General features: G+C 37.5%; 1 protein-coding gene across 1 annotated transcript in view; it reads left to right on the top strand.

Annotated features, from left to right (window-relative positions):
* Positions 1–10,631, top strand: part of LOC150089378 (poly(A) RNA polymerase gld-2 homolog A-like) — a 191,111-nt gene extending 180,480 nt beyond the window's left edge. Inside the window, exon 13 of the mRNA XM_090368554.1 lies at positions 10,424–10,631. Coding sequence (XP_090224680.1) covers positions 10,424–10,563 — 140 coding nt within the window. The 3' untranslated portion in view covers positions 10,564–10,631. The remainder of the gene's footprint in view (positions 1–10,423) is intronic.
* Positions 10,632–20,208: the final 9,577 nt, after the last annotated feature.

The following is a 20,208-nucleotide window of genomic DNA, read 5'->3' on the forward strand; positions in this document are numbered from 1 at the left end:
GCTCCAATTTGTGCAGCAGTCTTCCATGTGCAACAGTATCAAAAGCCTTTCAAAGATCCAAGTATATAATATCAAAGTTATTCCCTGCATCCAGTTCCTTTGTGACTGCATCATAGTATCCAATCAAATTGGTCAGGCAAGACTTCCCCTTAACAAAACCATGCTGTGTCCGAGCTATAACTGAAGTCTTGTCTAAATGATCCTGCAGTGCTTCTTTAACTAGTGCCTCCATTAAGTTTCCTGGAACAGAAGTTAAACTCACAGGTCTATAATTGATTGTGTCAGCCTTTGATCCTCCTTTGTGAATTGGGGTCACATTTGCACATCTCCAGTCTGTGGGTACCTCCCCTGAGTCCAAGGAAGCTCTCATAATTATGGCTAAGGGTTTGCTTACTTCCTCTGCTGCCTCCTTTAATATAACTGGATAGATCCCATCCACCCTGGATGCCTTTCTTGTGTTTATCTTCAACAATTTTTCCTCCACTTTACTCTCAGTTATTACAAGATTCTCTAGCATACTGCTAGAGTTGAATACACCTTTGGCTTTCCCCTCGCTCTTAGAGCCACCCTTATGTATGGAAGATACATTGGCACTTTTCCAATCTAACGAAATCTCCCCAGAGTCTAGTGATGCTCGCATAATTAGCCTCAATGGTTCAATGCACTCACTTGCTGCCTTCTTTAAGATTATAGGGTATATTCCATCAACTTCAGGAGCCTTACTGGCCTGTAGACTCGAAAGCTTTTTCATTAAATAATCTTGCGAAATTTCAATATCATTAATTACATATTTTTCAACTTCGCTCCCACAATTTCCCATTACCACAAAAGGTTTTTCATTTGTAAATACCGATGCAAAATAACTGTTGAGTTCATCTGCAACGGCAGCTGGTGTATTTAATACTATCCCCTTTTCCTTACATAAAGATCCGATCTGGTTTCTCCTGCTCTTCTTGGCATTTATATATGTGAATAATTCCTTATCCCACCCCTCTTTGCTCTGTTTGCCAGTGATTTCTCATAAACTGCCTTTGCCTGTCGAACCTTTTCTGTGGCTCTATTACAGATCATCTTGTAGCTGTTATAGGCTTCAGTACTTTTTATTGCTTTGCTCTGTAACCTTTCCATGCCACCTTTTTCTGCTCAAGTAATGTGGCAACTTCACTATTCATCCAACTTGGAACCCTCCTCGTGGAGTATTTTTTTTATTTTTTTTAATGGTAAATTCGCATTCAAGGCATCTGTGATTAATGTTTTAATCACAGATGCCTTGTGATTAAAGGTCAATTGTATTCGTTCTCTGTGCGATATCTACGCAGTTAATAGAGACCATGTAATACCTTCATCATCATCATCAGCCATTTTCAATCCACTGCAGGATGAAGGCCTCTCCAGCAACTTTCCAGTTCCTTCTGTTTTGAGCACTGGCCATCCATTTACTACCCACAAACTCATGAATTTCATCTATCCATCTCTGCCTTTGTTTTCCAGGATTTCTTCTAGCTCCTCTTGGGTACCATTCTGTTTTTTTTTAGTCCATCTGTCATCATGTCTTCGAGCTATGTCCTGCCCAAGACCATTTTAGTTCTTTAGTTTTGATAAGAATGTCCTTTACTTGAGTTTGCTGCCTAATCCATGTGTTTCTCTTCTTATCTAACAGTCTGATTCCCAATATAATTCATTCCATTCTTCGCTGTGTAGTTCTCAGCTTCTCTTCCATTCTTTTGGTGAGTGCCCAAGTTTCACTTCCATAATTCATTGTGGGGAGTATACATTGGTTCATTATTTTACGTTTCAGACAAACTGGGATATTGCTCTTCAGTATGTGACTATATTTCCTGAATGCTATCCATCAAAAATTTATTCTTCTATTGACTTCCAGCCATTTATCATTATTACAGCTAATAACTTGTCCCAGATAAGTATGACTCCACCTTTTCAATTACTGCTCCTTCAATCGTTATTTCCGTTTCTGTGGCATACATGTTCATCATTACTTTTGTTTTAGCCATATTCATCTTTAGTCCAAAATCCTTACTAACTGATTAAGATTTTCCTCTAATTCTTTGGGATCGTGGCTTATGACCACAATGTCATCTGCAAACCATAAATGGTTTAGGTACTCTCCGTTCACATTGACTCCTTTCTGCGACCAGTCTAATCTTCTGAAAACTTCCTCAAGGGCAGCAGTAAACAGCTTTGGAGATATTGTGTCTCCTTGTCCAACTCCTTTCTCGATTTTAAATTTCCTACTGTCTTTGTCTAGTCTAATAAAGAAGGTAGCACTCTCATATATTTTCTTCGAAATCATAATATGTGGGGTAGCTATGCCTTGTCTTTCCAGTGCCTGAAACATTGCCTTATGCTGTATGGAGTCAAATGCCTTTTCATAATCCACAAATGCCAGGCATAATGGTGTTTTATATTCATTTGCTTTCTCCATTAGCTGTGATATTACGTGAAGATGATCCATAGTTGAGAATCCTGTCCTAAAGCCAGCTTGCTCTTTCGGTTGATTCTCATAAAGTATTCTTTCTAATCTGTTAGTAATGACCCTTGTGAACAACTTGTAGATGTGGGATAACAAGCTAATTGGTCTATAATTTCCAATTTCTGATTTATCTCCTTTCTTATGCAGCAAAACTATGATTGCATTATTCCACTGCTTAGGCGTCACACCTTTTCGAATGCACTTTGTGAAGAGCCTTGCCAGTTTTTGTGTTATGTCTCTTCCCCCAATTTTAACAACTCTACAGTAACTTCATCTTCCCTCGTGGCTTTCTGATTCTTCATTTTGTTCAATGCATGTTCTACCTCATCAGGAAGAATATTGGGTATGTTGTATGTGTTGCAATCCACCTTCCTCACTGCTGGCATCATTCCCTTGCTCCTTGTATAGTTCTCTATAGTAGTCGTCTGCTATTTGAATTATGCCCTCTCTGCTGTTTATAAGTACACCATTGCTATTCTTCAGTTTCAGTATCATTTGTCTTTCTGTATTGCTGCTCATGACTGCTGATTTAAATCCTTTGTTTTCCCTTAATGCTTGTTCTACTTTTCTTGTGTTAAATCTTCTTATGTCCTCTCTGAGTCTCTTTCTAATGGCTTTGCATAACTCAGTATACTCAATTTTTTCCCTGTCAGTGTTTTTCTTCCTCTTCATTTGTCGTCTTCGGTTCACCATGACAAGTGTTTCTTGACTAATTTTTTCTTCTTTGGATTTCTTTTTCCCTATAGGTTTCTTGGGCTTTATCACTTTCAGAAAGTTGTAATATTTCTCGTCGACATCTTGGTCCTGAGCAGTCTGCAGAAGCTCAAACTTGTTCTTAAGTTCTAGTACATGCTGCTTTTTCTCCTCTTCTGTTATCTCAAAGACCTTTGTATTATTTACTCGAGTCAATTTTTTCCTTTCCTACATCTATATCAAGTGTACATCTTACCATTCTGTGATCACTTCCAACATTTACCTTATTCAGGACGGTAACATCATTCACAATATATCTTCTGTTAGTGAGGATGAAGTCGATTTCATTAATTGTTAATCCATTTGGACTCTTCCATGTCCACTTTCTGTTCACCCTTTTCTTGAAAAAAGTGTTCATTACCGACAGTCCTTGAGATTCTGCAAATTCCACAAGTCTTTCACCTCTTTCATTTCTTTCACCAATTCCAAAATTTCCTATAGTTCCCCTTTCTGCACTGTTTTGTCTTTTTCCAACCTTAGCATTGAAGTCCCCCATAATAATAGTGTGTTTTCTGCTCATCTAGAAGACTCAATTTTGGTGTAGATTTCTTCAACCTCTTCATCATCATGGCTCGATGTTGGTGCATAAATCATTATAATCTTTAGCTTGTATCTCTTAAAAATCTTGAGTATTAGTCTTGACACCCTTGATGTGCTTTTGAATTCCAAAATGTTGTTTTTAAAATATTTATGGACCAGAAACCCAACTCCACCTTCACTCCTTTCACTGTTTCCATTGGTGTACAGCAGATTTCCACTTGATAAACTTGTAAGTGATTCATTTCTTCTTCTTGTTTCAGCCAAACCGATGATATTCCAATTCACATTTTCTAATTCCTTTTCCAGCTCTAATATCCTGTCTTCACCGATGAGTGATCTTACGTTATAACAGGCCAAGTTCAGTTTCCGTGCATGGCAGCCTGGTCGTACCCAGAGATTCTTAGCACCCTCTGCTTCCACTCTGATCCTCTCGCTGCCGTAAGAGGGGGAGTGAAAGCTGCTGGGGACTGAGGGCCATTTGTTTAGTCGTGCTGTCATATGCTGGAGGGTTTGGTCTTTTCCTCTTCACGCTGACCAGGCGTCTTGAAGAGAACCACTCTACACGTTCGTTGCCACCTAAGTGACGTAACAGGGCTTACCATCGAGAAGGTGTGCATGAGTGGATTTTAGGGAGGCAGGCCAACCGGACTTCTCCTAAATCTTCTGTAATAGAGAGATATTGGATCCATCAGTGTTTTAGGCTGAGTGTCTGATAACACACAGGATAACTGTTCCCCTCTAAGCCCCTGTAGTACCTTAGGGCATCATAATTTCCTTTTCTGAAATTAAAACCCATTCCTTTGCCTTTTACTACTGCTACCTCTCTCTCATCATCATCATCCACCGTAGAACTCCGTGATCACTTCCTGCTACTGGTTCATCTACTGTCAGCCCTGTTATGTCATATGATTCATGGGTGATGATGAGGTCTAGTATATTCTTCTCTCTCTAGTACTTTCCCTGACATGTTGATACAAATAACAGTCATTTAGTTGATTTAAAAATTGTTTCCCATGTCGAGTTTCCTTCCCATTTACTCCAATCAATTAGAGGCAAATCGAAATCACCCATAATAAGACATTGACGCTTACATGCTCATTCCATTTGCATGTAGAGGCTTTCGTCATAATCTTCACAATCACCTTAGGGGTGGGATAAGGTCTGTAGATTACTCCTACTCGCATTATACCTTTGTTTCCAACTATCTCACACCATACAGATTCTATACTAGCATGTGAAACGTCTGAATCCGGGAAAGCTATCATCGCACTCAGGCTGCTTCTGATAAGAAGCCTTACCCACCACCCCTTCTATCTACCCTATCCTTCCTAAATACATTATACAAGCCGTACTAAAACTCATCATCCCCAATTTCCGGGTGGCACCATGTCTCCGTAAGCCCTATTATGTCTGCGTTACTTGTTTTAACCAGCAGTTCGAATTCGCTTATTTTATTGATGACACTTCTAACATTGCTATATAAACAATTAAGACTTACTGTTCTTGTATATTTAACAACCCTAACACAACCCTTGAAGTTTTTTAGGCTCGCTTCCCTGGCATTAGCTACCCGCTCACTTGAAACGTTTCTGCCCCCAGAACATCTAGATATGTCCAGTTGAGGTAACAAGCAGTGTAGCTTAACTAAAAATTTAGCAGTGGATCATAACCATAATATGAAGACCTTGATCATGAAAAAAAATAAATAAATAAATAAAATCCTGAACAAGGTTTTCTTGCTGAAATTATTCATCATAACTTCAAAGAGAAGACCTGTTTAGCTATGAGAATTTCAGAATTAAGCAGTCAGTCTACAAAACCCATTTTAAAGCTGTACTTTCAATGCAAGGGATGTTGGTTCCCCATAGCTTTAAAAGGCATAAATCATATTACATTTGCAGTGGTCAGATGAATAGGTAACATAAATGAACTTGTACTGAATGTTAAATAGTGACCAAGGAACCTTTTAGGGAACCAAGGAGGCAATGGTATCACCATAACAATGGTGATACCATTGTTATGGTGATACCACTATAGCATTGTTACAGTGTATGGCACCTTTAAATTTATTTATTTTTTCATTTTCCAAGAGTAGTGTGTTTAGCATTATGGAGAATTCATGTAACTGTAATTTGCATTATGTTTTGTTTATATAGAGGTAAAGGAGAGGGGGGATTATTACTAATGGTGCCAAACTCATGATTTCCCAGTGAAGTGTTTTTCAGTTTGAAGTTGTTTTTCAGTTTTCAATCATAAAGGAGGTTAGGCAACCTAAGGCAGTTTACAAGAGGGCTTTGGCAAAGAAGACAAAGAAAAGCAGCAGACGTATTTACTTACGTAAATAGCAGGAGGAAGGGGGTTGAATAACATTGGTCCACTGTATATGAATGGATTGACTGTTGATGATCCTGCTCAGGTTGCTAACAAACTGAATGGGTATTTAGCATCAATGTTCACATGTGAAGAATTTTTTAGGTATTGGGATGACAGAAGTGAATCATTGTTGGAGCTGAATATTTTGTGATAACTGAGAGAAAGTGGAGGGGGAAATTGTTGAAGCTAAACATAAAAATGGTACCTGGGGTGGTGAGATCTATCTAGTTATATTAAAGGAGGCAGCAAAAGAGATAAGCAAACCTCTAGCCATGATTATGAGGCATCCATAGGTAGAGGGGCATCCCTATGGACTGGAGATGTGCAAATGTTCCCAAATCACGAAGGGAGAAATATGAGTAATTACAGACCTATTAGCTTGACTTTGTTACAGAGCAAATCATGGAGTCACTGGTTAAAGAACTAATGCAGGACCATGTAGACATGAATGCAGTCACAGCATGGATTTGTTAAGGGATGAACTTGTCTAACCAATCTGACTGGATACTATGGTGCAGTAAAAAAGAACTAGATGCAGAAAATAATTTTGATATCATATACTTGGATTTCCTTTTTAGCAGATGTATTATTTCATAAAACAACATAACACATTATTTTAATGTATTAACATACAGCTTGTCAAAATGTACAAGGAGTAATGGTAGCAAAATGAACTTAGCAATCTTGTTATCATGTGTGAGAAATTTATTGAATATTCCACAGCGCAATTGTTTTTTTTCTTTTTTCTTATATTGAATAAATTAACATATTAACTGTCTATTCGAAATGTATACCACAACAATACTAAAAGTGTGGCTCCATTATTGTGCAAACAGGAAAAATGCAAAAACAAGTTAAGCCTATTCTTGATAATTATATGCAAATGCTGGAAAAAAAAAATTTTAATTAGTGGCATCTCTCTTTCAAATCCAATTATTGGAGCGTACTGTCATTTTTATGGCAGCATCTCCAATTTTTACATTCTCTTGACGTCATGTCATGGAAAGGTCTTGCTAGTGTACAATACACTTGTTGAAGTTCATGAGTTTTTCGATTTACATTTTGCTTGCCATCAGCCAAGATAATAATGTACATTTACATTTTGCTCACCCAAAAATAAGGGAGATGATAAAAATTGTATATTTTTTCATGTCTGATTGAAAATAAAGGCAGCATAAAAAAGTGAAAATTTTTGAATTATTTCTTACCAATTTTTTTTTTTTTTTTTTTTTTCCCCCACACATGATCTTCAAAAAACACTGGCATGACCAGTTATGGCTTAATAAAAGCATCTAACAAAAATAGCTCAATTAATTGATACAAGCATGGTCTGAACTTGTAAGAATACTTCAAAACTCATTTAAACTGAAATTAATATATTTCTGGTCCTTTGAAAGTTGAATTACTCAGATTTTACTGTATCTGCTCGCCCATCCCTGCGCATGCTTTTCTACATAAAATGTAGAGGTATGCAGAGTAAGTCAAATTTTTTCTACATAAAAGAAACACCTGTCAAAACGCACTGGTTGATATCTAGTCAGGAAATGACCTATGTAATTATTAACCTGTGCAATTATAGTGCATGGAATTCTCAAAGTCGAATAAATATCACGGTGAAACTCCAGAACGGTGTATGTCCTCCAACGTGGTGACAAGCAAAACAGTGAGAAAGCAGCGATTGACAAGTTGACTCCCGTTTCGACAAATGGACAGGAACAAAACAATGATTGGCAGATGCCGCTGCTTTTCCCCGCCCAGTCCTCCTAGGTTGATATGCCTAGGGAGTTTTTCCCCACATTTGCCACTGTTTTTAAGTCGAGCATTCTTTTTCCCATTTTAAAACAGCAGAATGGAGGGATAAACACCCTACCTAAGCTAAGCCTCCCCTCTTCAACGACACAAAACAATCAGAAAAGGGAGGTGCCTTCATCTGTCAATTATCGCTGACTTCCTTGCTTTCATCGAAGTAGCAGCTGGTGTATACTGTACTCAGCCAATATCACTATGTAATTATTTATCTGCATTTACATACGTCACTTAGGAAAAGGCTTTTTGCTTTTGGTTCCATAATGCACGAGGAATATTACTGCATCCAAAAGAGCAGGACTAAAATATTTAACTGAAATATTTACAAACTATACAAATATTTTAAAATATTTACAAAATACTAAACTACAGTATTTACAAATATACAATTTTCATTAATATACAACTAGAGGGGCTTCGCTCCTATTCGCCCATCCCATGTACGTTTTTCTATGTAAAATATAGTTATACGGAGTAAGTCAAATCTTTTCTACATAAAAGATACACCTGTTGAAACGCACCGGTTGATATCTAATCAGGAAATAACCTGTGTAATTATTTACCTATGCATTTGTAGTGTACGGCATTCTTAAGATTGAATAAATATCACAGTAAAATTCCAGAACGGTGTACACCCTCCAACATGACGGCAAGCAAAACAGTGGGAAAGCAGCGATTGACAAGTTGTGACCTCCCATATTTCGACAAACAGACAGAAACAAAGCAATGACTGGCAGATGCCACTGTCCTCCTAGGTTGATATGCCTAGAGTCGGGCACTCTTTTTCCCATTTTAAAACAGCAGGATGAAGGGATAACACCCTACCTAAGCTAAGCCCCCTCCTAGACGACACAAAACAATCAGAAAATGGAGGTGCCTTCACCTGTCAATTATTGCCGTCTTTCTAGCTTTCATCAAAGTACCTAGCGATGTATACTATACTGGACTTCAGCCAATATCACTCTGTAATTATTTACCAGTGTTTACATAGGTCACTTAGGAAAAGGCCTTTTGCTTCGGGTTCCATAATACATGAGGAATATTGTTGCATCCGAAAGAGCAGGACTAAAATATTTAACTGAAATATTTCCAAACTATACAAATATTTAAAATATTTACAAAATACTAAACTACAATATTTACAAATTACAATATTCATTAATATACAAAAAATGTTACAATGGAACATCAAATGTTAGACAGTGAATCATGTGCACGAGGTTGGTGAATGTTATGGAAGCAGTTGTCAATAATTAATTGCATTTGTAGTGACGTAATTGCGCCCCGCGTGAACAGCGATCCCGCTGGAAGTCAGCATTTGCAAACCGGTTCCTGAGGCAGTAAGATGGACGAGTATTCAAACGTTGAACTGGCCGACATGCACCTTGCGTATGGAGCTGCGGACTGTAACGTGCACGGCGCTCTGTACCAGGAACGTTTCCTGCACAGGCGTGCTCCTCATCATACAATTTTCGCACGTGTGCACAGAAGGTTACGTGAGACTGGTTGTTTCGCGAGAGGTACTATGAATCGAGAGCGAACGACGAGGATGCCAGACAATGAGGAGAATGTCCTACGTCTTGCAGAAGGCAATAAGAGTACTCGAGCGATAGGCCAACGATTGGGTATTTCCCAATCCACTGTATGGAGGATACTGTCAACAAACCAAATGAGTTCATACCATCTGCAACGCGTCCAATCATTGGAGCCTGTGGATTATCCACTCCAGCGGACTTTTGCTACTTGGTTTCTTCAACAGAAATGGTTTGCAAATGCTGACTTCCAGCGGGATCGCTGTTCACGCGACCTCCCGTTCAACATCCTCTACTGCATGACGAAGGCATTTTGGACCCTGCAATGCTACGTGATTCCAATTTGTCTTTGTGCCCACTATACCTCCTGCAAGTTTGTCACACTGGTAGTGAATCACCCTGTATATATATCCAGAGAGAGAATTGGATCTAACAGGTAGAAAATTGAGTAGAAGTGCCACAAAACAAAATAACTTACTTAGGGGTGCTGTTATTAAAAATAGTTCGAAAACCACTGAGCTAAAGTAACATATTTAAACTGTTAGCATGAAGATAATTTTTGTTTGGTTGTTCTTTAGCTGCTTTATTATGGTTAACAGATAGTAATGTGTTAATGATGATCAGAGTGGTTTAGGGAGAAACCTCATCTTTCCAAGCCTTGTGATATGTAATCATCAGATAGTCTTAGCTTGGGGGGGGGGGACATTGTTTTCCATCTGTGTGAAATTAAAAATATTAAATGTCTGGCCTGAGATTTTTACTAATTCTATCTTTAATTTAAGATAATTTAAATTTGTTACTTTTATCATACCATATTATGAACCTTAATATATACTATGCTTTAATGTTTGAATGTGTATGCACATTCAAACTGATAAACAATTTCAACTTTTTTTTTTTTTATCATGTATTATTTTTGTTTTTTCAGAACCTTTTGATCGCACCAACACTGCATGTGCTGTATATGATGAGACATCTTTCAACAGGATTCTTGCAGTTTTTAGGTCTAGTTGGCTGGTATTAAAAGAAAGTCAACAGCTTGAAACTGTATTTAGGATTAAGAACTAATAACATGAACTTATTTAATAATTGACAGTTGCACATATTTGCTGACATCTCTGAACTTATAGGGGGGGGGGGAAACGAAAAAAAGAAACTCAGGAAAAATTGCCTTTTCCTCCAACCTTTCCATTGACCCTCTTTTTTAATGCATGCAGTGAACAGAACTTGCTATTTTCCAGTGTATGTACATATATGTGTGGGGCAGGGAAGAAAATAATTTTGTTTTGTTTACTTGAACTTTTTTCTTAAGGACTTGTGCAGTTTGTAACTTTATGAAATTATCACTTTTTTGTAATGATTTTTAACATTTTCATGAATAAGACCATCCTCCTATCAGAAGTAAAATGTCTTGAAACTATTGTATTATTATGTTGCTTAAAGGAGGAAGCCAAGATTTTTGTAAGTGAATTTAAGTATCCCAAATATTTTGCTGCTTTCCTGAGACAGTATATTTTGTATAAATGGAACTGTAAAGAAGATCTCAACAATCCTGTCAAATATTGTCTCTAATTCTAGTTTCCAAAAGTTTGTAAGAAAAATAAAAGTTCTATACCAATATATGAATATATATGTCCCAAATGCTTCCTTACTGAAATGGCATTAAGTCTTTTGATTTCATTTATATAAATTGTATTATACAATGTTGCATATTTTAAAGGAATGTAACTGTGGCTTTCAGTGCATAACAAAAAAAGGAGTATTAGTAATAATTGTTTTTTTATGTTCAGCAAAATGTTAGTATAAAGTACAGCAGATAAATTTCTGCATGTATCTAATTATATATAAATACTGACATTGCATAAATTGCTCTGAGGAGAAGTGTACGTCAGCGTTTTAAATTATATAAAGTACAATTGATTTATTATAAAATAATTCTAGGAATTTGTGATCAGTTGAAATGGTTGTACTAACTTTTGCTCTCAGTACGCCATTTGGAATTACTGTTAGGGAATACTGCCTGTACCCTTAGTCTATGGAACTTGTTGCTTTAGTCAAGGATGGAGGTCTGGATGTGGCCTGCAGGCCACACTCTTTAATCAAGACACTTATGTTTCTTTCTCCCCATGTAAAATTTGAGTTTTATAAGAGTATTAGACCAATGTTATTACACTGTATTTCAAATTTCATACAAAACTGAGTAACACTCAGTTAATAAGATTATTTACAAGTACAGCCCTACTAGTAAATACAGAGTATGTAAAAATAGCTTCAAAACCATGTGAGGCTTAGCCTTATAAATTGGTTATGTTGAATTTAGTAAAATATCCCACATAAAGATTGAAGGTTACAGCCAGCAGTTTTGCCAGTAGATAGTTTACATGTAATGTAAACAACAAAATGGTGGCTTTCAGTGAAGCAGAATGAGCACAGTGTATTTTTCTCTTTATTAGAAAACTCTTTTTATCATGAATCTTTGAAGACAACTGGGTCATCAGTCCCTCTACCATAAAAAGGCATACCCTCTAAAGGATCTGTTCATGTCCATAAATTGCTGGATACAAACTTTTCAAATCAGTGGTGTGGTCAGAGTTGAAAAACAATCCATTTACATAAAAGCAATACAACTGAAATTTTCTGTCTAAAATCAGGTTTACTATCTGATTATGAAATCAAACATTCTAAATTTAACATTGTGTAAAATTGGAGGCACTTTCTTTTTTCTAGTATGAAATACAGTGAATTTTTTTTTTTGCATTCAAACTTCAAATGGTATGATATAATTTACTACTTTATAATTAAAAAAAAAAATAGTTTAGCATGTGTCAAAATTAAGAACAATTTCTTAATAAATGAATAAAAGCTGAATATATTAGAGGAGGCGGTGCCTCTGTAGGCAGGAGCGGCAGTGCGTAGCACACGCTTCTTGATTAGACCGGGGTTCGAGCCCATGATCACCAAATACGGAGGATGCGGAAAGGTCAGGGAATGACCACCGCATATCCTCGGAGCAATATGGCCTTAGTTGCTAATGCTCCTAAAAACCAAGTAACAAGTAAATTAGAGGAGGCAGCAAAAGAGGTAAGCAAATCCTTAGCCATAATGGAGAGTATCTTTGGATTCAGAAGAGTTCCCTATGGACTGGAAGTGTGTGAATGCATCCCCAATTCACAAAGGGGATCAAAAGGTCACATGAGTAATCACAGACCTGTTAGCTTGACTGTTCTGGGGAAAATAATGGAGTCACTGGTTAAAGAAGTAAAGCAAGACCATCTAGACAGGAATGCAATTATACTGTGGTCACAACATAAATTTGTTAAGGGACAATCTTAATGAACCACACAGTTATAATGCTTTAAATACTGAAACAAAGACACCATAGTTATGTTTTAATTTTAATGAAACTTGTTACCTTAATGAGAAGGTTGGGCCTGCTTTACTTTGGAAAGCTCAGATGTTAGATGGCACTGATGATGCAGAAATTCTTAGTTGGTTTGCAAGATTATCATCCATAAGTCTAGCATGCAAGTGGTTCTTGGCTAAATTTAATGTCGAGAAAAACTGTTCACATTGGTAAGTGGTAGAAAATAGTGATGCAATTTTCAATGCATGATTCCTCAAAATTGGATATTTTTCAATATCATCAGTAATTGTCTTGTGACTGGTCAGTTCCTCTGAGCTGTCTCCACCTTTGTCTCTCCTGTGCTGTTTGTTTTAGTTCCTCAAAATTTCAGTCCTGCTTCATCCAGCAATGTCCTGATGAAGGTATTTACATAGATACAATAAATTTCAATTTCAAAGTATTATCCGATTGTAAATGAATTAACTGTAGTTGCAAGGAATCAGGAGCTTCATCTGACATCATGTCAAAAGGAGTTTCACACATTGTTAGTTTGAGTCCATGGGTTTTGTAAATCCTGAAACCTCTTTTGAAATTGATGCAAAAGATTGGAACACTCTGGTTTCAGTGCTGAAAATGTAACATGCAGTGTTTTTTCATTTGAGTTATGAACAATTGCAGCATGATTCAAAGCTCCTGATATTGACAAGGAGAGGTAATAAGTTGATCTGGCCCTTGTAATTTCAAATTTAGATTATTTAAAGTGGCTAGTGATATTGACCAAAAACACCAAATCACATAACCACTTTTGGCCCTGTAATTCCATAATGGGAGAGCCTTTATTATCCATGAAAGGTTTCACTTCATCTTTCAGCTCATAGAAGTGCTTGAGCATGCAACCTTTGATTGGCCAGCAAACCTCACAATGGTACAACACATCACTGTATTCCTCTTCAAGGTCTTTTAACATTGCTTTAAATTCTCTGTTGTTCAATCCCTTACTTTTTATGAAGTTGATGCATTTTGTTACCACTTTCATCACATTGGTCATTCTTAGAGAATGGGCACATAAATTTTGTTGGTGAATTCACACTATTTAACATATCAGATTCCAGTAGACAGCTCTCCAATTCTTTCTTAATTAAAGCAACAAGTCCTTTTTGAGATCCTATCATATATGGTGCACAGCTCAGTTTTTCATAGGGTAAATTGAAATCATCTCCTGCCTGAGATTAGCTGATGACAGCCTTGATTGAAGAGGATTTCAAAAATTCCGCCAGTCACTGATAAGAATTAAACCTAGCACCCCCCCCCAAACGAGAGATGAACGGCAATATACGTCATACTGACTGAGCAGTCACAGAGGACAGAAATCAGAATCAATAACTGGATTTGATTTGGAATCAAATTCAATTATTGATGTTTAGGTGCTTTTCTCTGTTCTATGCTAGTGCCAAATGTCCACAGCATGTTGCTTCTGCTTAACATATGCCCTTCCATTTGGTTCTTACTAATTCTGATTGACAGCAAATCAGTTTTTCTCATTCAGAAGCAAATTTTGTAGTTCTTTCTAATTGCTGGTATGTTCATTGTGTTTCTTCTCTTAAGAGATTGGAAAAGGGAGGTATCATGATTAAATTTTGACAAAGGAGATAGGATATACAGGGTGTCCCAAAAAGGTGTAACCAATTTTAAATGTTTGTAACAAATGTAATTTTAATGATAGAAACACAAAACTTGTGCTAAGTGTGAGGAAAACAGTTGAAGTTTTTATTGACATTTAACGTGTGCACCACTTGTCACACGAACAATATCTAATCAGTAATAAAGTTCATCCCTTGTTTTTTCAAGGATGCCATGCTTAAGTGCTTCAAGTCTGCAACAGGGGTCTTGTAGACTGTCTTTGATGAATCCCCTTAAGAAGAAATCACAAGGGGATAAATCTGGTGAATGTGGTGGCCACACAATGGGACCATTACCCAATCCAACGGCCGGGAAACTTGTCATCAAGAGACCGTATTTATTCCTGAAATAACACTGAACCTGCATTTCAGACCGGGTTTCAATAAACCACTCCCCTACCACCTGTGCTTTGGTCATGGGATCCATTTGTTACCTCCCTATCTTAAACTTCATGACAACCGTCACAATCTGCAAAAGAAAAGAACGGATTATTAGTTTCCTATTGTTTGTATTGCTCATTTAAAATTGGTTACACCTTTTTGTTCGTGTGACAAGTGGTGCACATGTTGAATATCAGTAAAAACTTGATCTGTTTTTCTCACATTTAGCACAGTTTTGTGTTTCTATCATTAAAATTATATTTAAAATTGGTTACGCCTTTTTGGGATGCCCTGTATTTATATATATTGGAATAATAGTGTAATTGTGTAGACTGGCAACAAGTAGGGAGCATGCTAGTGCTGCAGCCTCCTTTTACTACTACTTTGATTTACCAATTTTTAAAATTCCAATGGAATTTACAAGCATTTTAATAAAATGTAATAAACTGAAATACACCAAACCCCCCCCCCCCCAAAAAAAATCCAGATGCATGTAAGTTTCACATTAACATTGCTGACACGCCTCAGTAGAGTGTCAGCTGACCGGGCTAGTCGGGTGGGTAAAGTGCCTGCCTGGCAACCCAAAGGTCGCGGGTTCGATTCCCGCCTCGGGCTTGGATCAAAGTACTGCAAAAACCTTGGGAGGTGCATTATGGCCACAGAAGCCTATGCACCAACAACCACCAAAAAAAAAAAAAAGTGTGTCATCCACATTTGACTGAAAATACAATCCTGCAAGTTTGCTCACAGCTAACTTGCAGGAGGGGTATTGATGCAAAGTGATCTGTATTTCTTTTATTGGAGAGTCCTTTTACTTGAGATACACGCCAGCCAAGAAATTTAAAAAACCTTTATTCAGTATCGAATCAGGCCGCCTTTGTTTCGAAAAACAGCAAGTGTGTAGTGTGGAATGGATTCTCTAATTTATTGCATTTTTGTCTAATTGTAACCATTCTTTCAACGAAATATCACTTAACTGCAATAAAGTTGAAGGAAGAGGACTTCATTGCTGAATAGCTCTCCAGCATATCCCACACATTCTCAATAGGATTAAGATCAGGTGAATGTGGGGACCAGGGAAGATGGTGGAAATCTGTCATGTTCTCCAAACCATTCTTGCATGACATGCTGTTGCACTGTCATCTATAAAGTGGCCATCACAGAAATTTATACAAAAATTTAAGTACAGTAGACTTTCAGAATAATGGCACCTTTGGTGATTCAAGGTGCCATTATTTCAATTTTTAAGTTTTTAAAAACTTATTTTTAATGTATTTAATGCAGAAATAATGAGGCCAAGTAAGAAATAGAGATTAAGAATGTAATTTTATTAACTGCACCTAAAAAAACATGTTGACAATCCAGTGGTGTCATTATCATCATTCTCTCCACGCTGGGTGGAAAAGGCCCGGGTTCGAATCCCGTCGATGATGCAAGGAACTTTAATGGACTTTTTTCACTCTGTGGCTGAGTTAGTGAGTTTCAGGCGTAGATAGCAAGGTTTTAGCCCAGAAACTGGGGCTTTTCATCCAGCAAAACAGGCAAATTGACCAGAGAATACACTCAATTTAAAGATACAATACACATGGTGGGTATATGAATTAACTTTCCGGGTGATCCTAATGTAATACTTCAGATTATATCAAGTTTGTCACTAAGTTTTAATGTTATTCACTTTTTCTGTATGAGGTTTATTAATTTTAGTAAAGGGTTTTTAATTTAAAATAAATGTAAAACAGCAGTACAATCTGTGATATCAGTACAGAATTCATTTTGAAAATGGCGAACATAAACAAATACAGTAATGTATTACATCTGATTGCAATGTGCCGTTATTTCAACAGTCTACTGTACTCCCTGGATGTCATTCGATTTCACCAGTATGTGCCAACAAAACATTCCCCATATTGTGATAGATGCTTGGATTGTCTTAATATACAAACAGGAAGGCTAGTGCTTCATAAAGTTCTCATCACACTCTCTGCCTAACATCCGTGCAAAACTGATAGTAGGCAGCGATTATCATATTCATCTGACCATGACTTTGTTCCACTGTCCAATCATGATATTCTCAACACCACTACAAATGGATTTTTTTTTCTCTGAAACAATTCCAGACTATTGCCAACACACACAACTTCCTTCTTAAATTCCCTGTGCACGGTACAGGTCCTTGGCTTGGTTGAATTTGGCTGTTATTGCACACTGGTTGTCCTATTCTTCTGTATTCCTCCTTAAATGAATTTACTCTTGAAGTATTGTTTTTCTGCCTTTGAGATGTAGAATTCCTCGCCACAATACAGAAAAACCCTCTCAATCAAGAATCCACTCTACTACTAGAGGAAGATACCTATAAGGCATTAACCACCTACGCGCAAGAAACATTTGCACTTAGGCGAGCTAAGATTGCAGAACTCAGAGCCCAAGAACTAAACTGGACCGGCGTGGGATAACTCTCCATTCCCCAGGAAAAACGCAGACATAATCATGCAAACCCTAATAGGGTAGGATCTATTGCAGGCACCATCCAAGGTGCAGAATGCTGGCACTCCTTGGAGTGCGGGATTTAAAAGTCATCGCAAACCCGAAATGGATGGGATATACTGCTGGCACTGACCTCAGTGCGGGATCTACAGGTGCTATGCCATTGGCAATTACACAGGGTTACCTGTCCCCTGTGATTTTTAAACCCACACTCTTTCCTATACTTCGCCTAAATAAGGGTGGATTTATTCTCCCCCGTCAACCCACCCAAATTAATTCCCCCTCAAATCCTCTCTTTTTCTATGCCCCTCTCTCTCTCTCTTTTTTTTTATCTATTACTTTTTTATCTATTTTTTTTTTATTTTATTTTATTATTTTTATTTATTTATTTTTTATTTTATTTTATTTATTTATTATTTTTTTTATTTTTATTCTTTTTATTTTATTTTATTATTTTTTTTTTTTTTTATTCTTTTTATTTTATTTTATTATTTTTTTTTTTTTGGTCTCCGTCAGGAAGCTCAGGCAACCCTGGCGGAGGCCAGCCAGAGTACAATGGGCAGCCTGGCTCACCTCCCAGTGGTGGTGGTGGGCAACGTGGGGTTCCCTTAGGGGCCTTGCGGCTAAGCAGCCAGAGACAGAACAACAGACCACAGCACAACTGTCACAAACCGGACACCACACTTTTTCTGGCTTTTACAGAGATTCTGTAAATTCTTCACAAAGTAGCATGGTGCAGATGTGGGAAACCACCGGTGGCACCTTCCACAAAACACTACGCCACTATGTAGAAGAACTGCTTGCTTTCCATTCATTAAAAAAAAAACCTTTCAGACAGATGCTTTTGAGAAATGGATTGGCTTTTGTTTGTTAAATCATGGCTCCTGCTAAACATCTACCCACTATAAAACCTTTTTCAAAGTCTGGTAGATCACGTTTTCTCCATTCTGGCTTCAGATTTCTGTCAACTGTGCTATTATTATATATTTAAAAAAAAAACATGAACCTGAGCTTACAGGGCCTATGGCAAAGCATAATCCTCTGAATAAAATATATGCAGTAATTAGCCAGTCTTCAGCCACCTTGAGATTTGGATTAATATTAACCTATCTGCCAACCACAAGCTAAGAATATGCACAGAAGCAACTGCATTCATACTAGATCAATGAAATATATACGGGTTGAAAAAAAATTGCATCGCTTGTGAATTTTGCAAATAATGTGTTTTGAGCTGCATTATGGGTAGCAGAAATGTTTGAAATGCATTTATTAGATAAAATATATATCTCTGTGAATGAAATCCAATAAAAAGTCTCCACATGATATACCTAATTGTCACAAATATCTACCCAAAGGGTAAAATGTGTAATTAATGGAAATACGAGAAATCATGCAAATGACAACCAAAACATACATTTTATTGCATTTACATGTATAAACTGAAATGACTAGTTAATGTAATAGTAGTATGTGCTGTAAATCAGCAAAAGAAGTCCTCAATATTTTGTTGAGGACTTCTTTTGTTTTTATTGCAAGACTAATTGCAGCTTGAAATAATCTTCTAGCATCAAGTTAATCAATTTCTGGATATACAGTTGCCCAATTTTGTGGTACCACACCCTTACAATGCTCTCCTGCAGCTGAATCTTACTTGTTGGCTTCTGAGCAATTTTAGACATTATGTACCAGCAAATTTCAATAGGGTTCAAATCAGTACTGTTGCCGGGCCAGTCCAACACTGTATTGCAAGTTTCTGAGATATGACTGAACCTTGAGGGAAAACATTGGTGTAAGTATATTTTAAGCCCTGTGAGACAAGTTATTTGTTTGTTTGTTATTTGGTTTTTAGGAGCATTAGCAACTAAGGCCATATTGCTCCGGGGATATGCGGTGGTCATTCCCTGACCTTTCCGCATCCTCCGTATTTGGTGGGCACGGGCTTGAACTCTGGTCTAATCAAGAAGCGTGTGCTACGCACTGCTCCTGCCTGCCTGGCTACGGAGGTGCCCCTTGTGAGACAAGAACACAACCTTATCATTAAATCTAAATAGCATAAAACCTACCAATTTTGCTTGTGGAAAGGTGCTGAGCCCTGTTGAAAAATGCAGTTTTGGAAGTCTGTGTGGTAATCCCTAATAAAGGGTTTCAGGCACTCTTGGGGTGAATTAAGTTTATTAATGGAACGGTGAATGCACCGTTCCATTAATAAACTTAATTTGCATCACCGCTTTGCTTGATATACATCCCCAGACCATCTGACCGGCGAGGAACTTTACAGTCAATGTTATGCAGTCAGGATGGTATGCATCAGATTTTTGTCTTCTGATATATCACTTCCCATCCAAGCCATGCAGGTTGATTTCGATTCGTCAGAAAAGATGGTGTCCCATCTTTTCTGATGCAATGAAAGAGCAATGATGGGACACCATCATTGCTCTTTTGTCCCATGAAACATGCATTTTAGCACAAGCAAGTTGCTTCTTCCTCATTTGTTGGGTCAACAAATGGTTGTTGGATAGTTCATGCACTTGTTTCAACACCAGAGGCCATTTCAAGTCCAGTTTTGATCAGGAGCGCTAGCATAGCCAGTTCAAATATTGACCTTGGGAAGGCAATGCCTGATCCAGTTCATCTCTTCACATCACCGGTTTCACGCTTTAATTTCAGCACCCGGGATACTGTTGACAGCCTATTTTATCAGCTATAGCATGCGTAGAAAGCCCTTCCTGAGACAGAGCAATAGCTACACTTTTTTTTCTTGGTGTCAACTGAACATATGGAGCCGTGCTTACACCTCCACAAAACGGGATACTAATGAGAGTGTAT

This window comes from Mastigoproctus giganteus, chromosome 2 (genome assembly GCF_048544385.1).
Source record: "Mastigoproctus giganteus isolate SK-2022 chromosome 2, ASM4854438v1, whole genome shotgun sequence".
NCBI lineage: Eukaryota > Metazoa > Arthropoda > Arachnida > Uropygi > Thelyphonidae > Mastigoproctus > Mastigoproctus giganteus.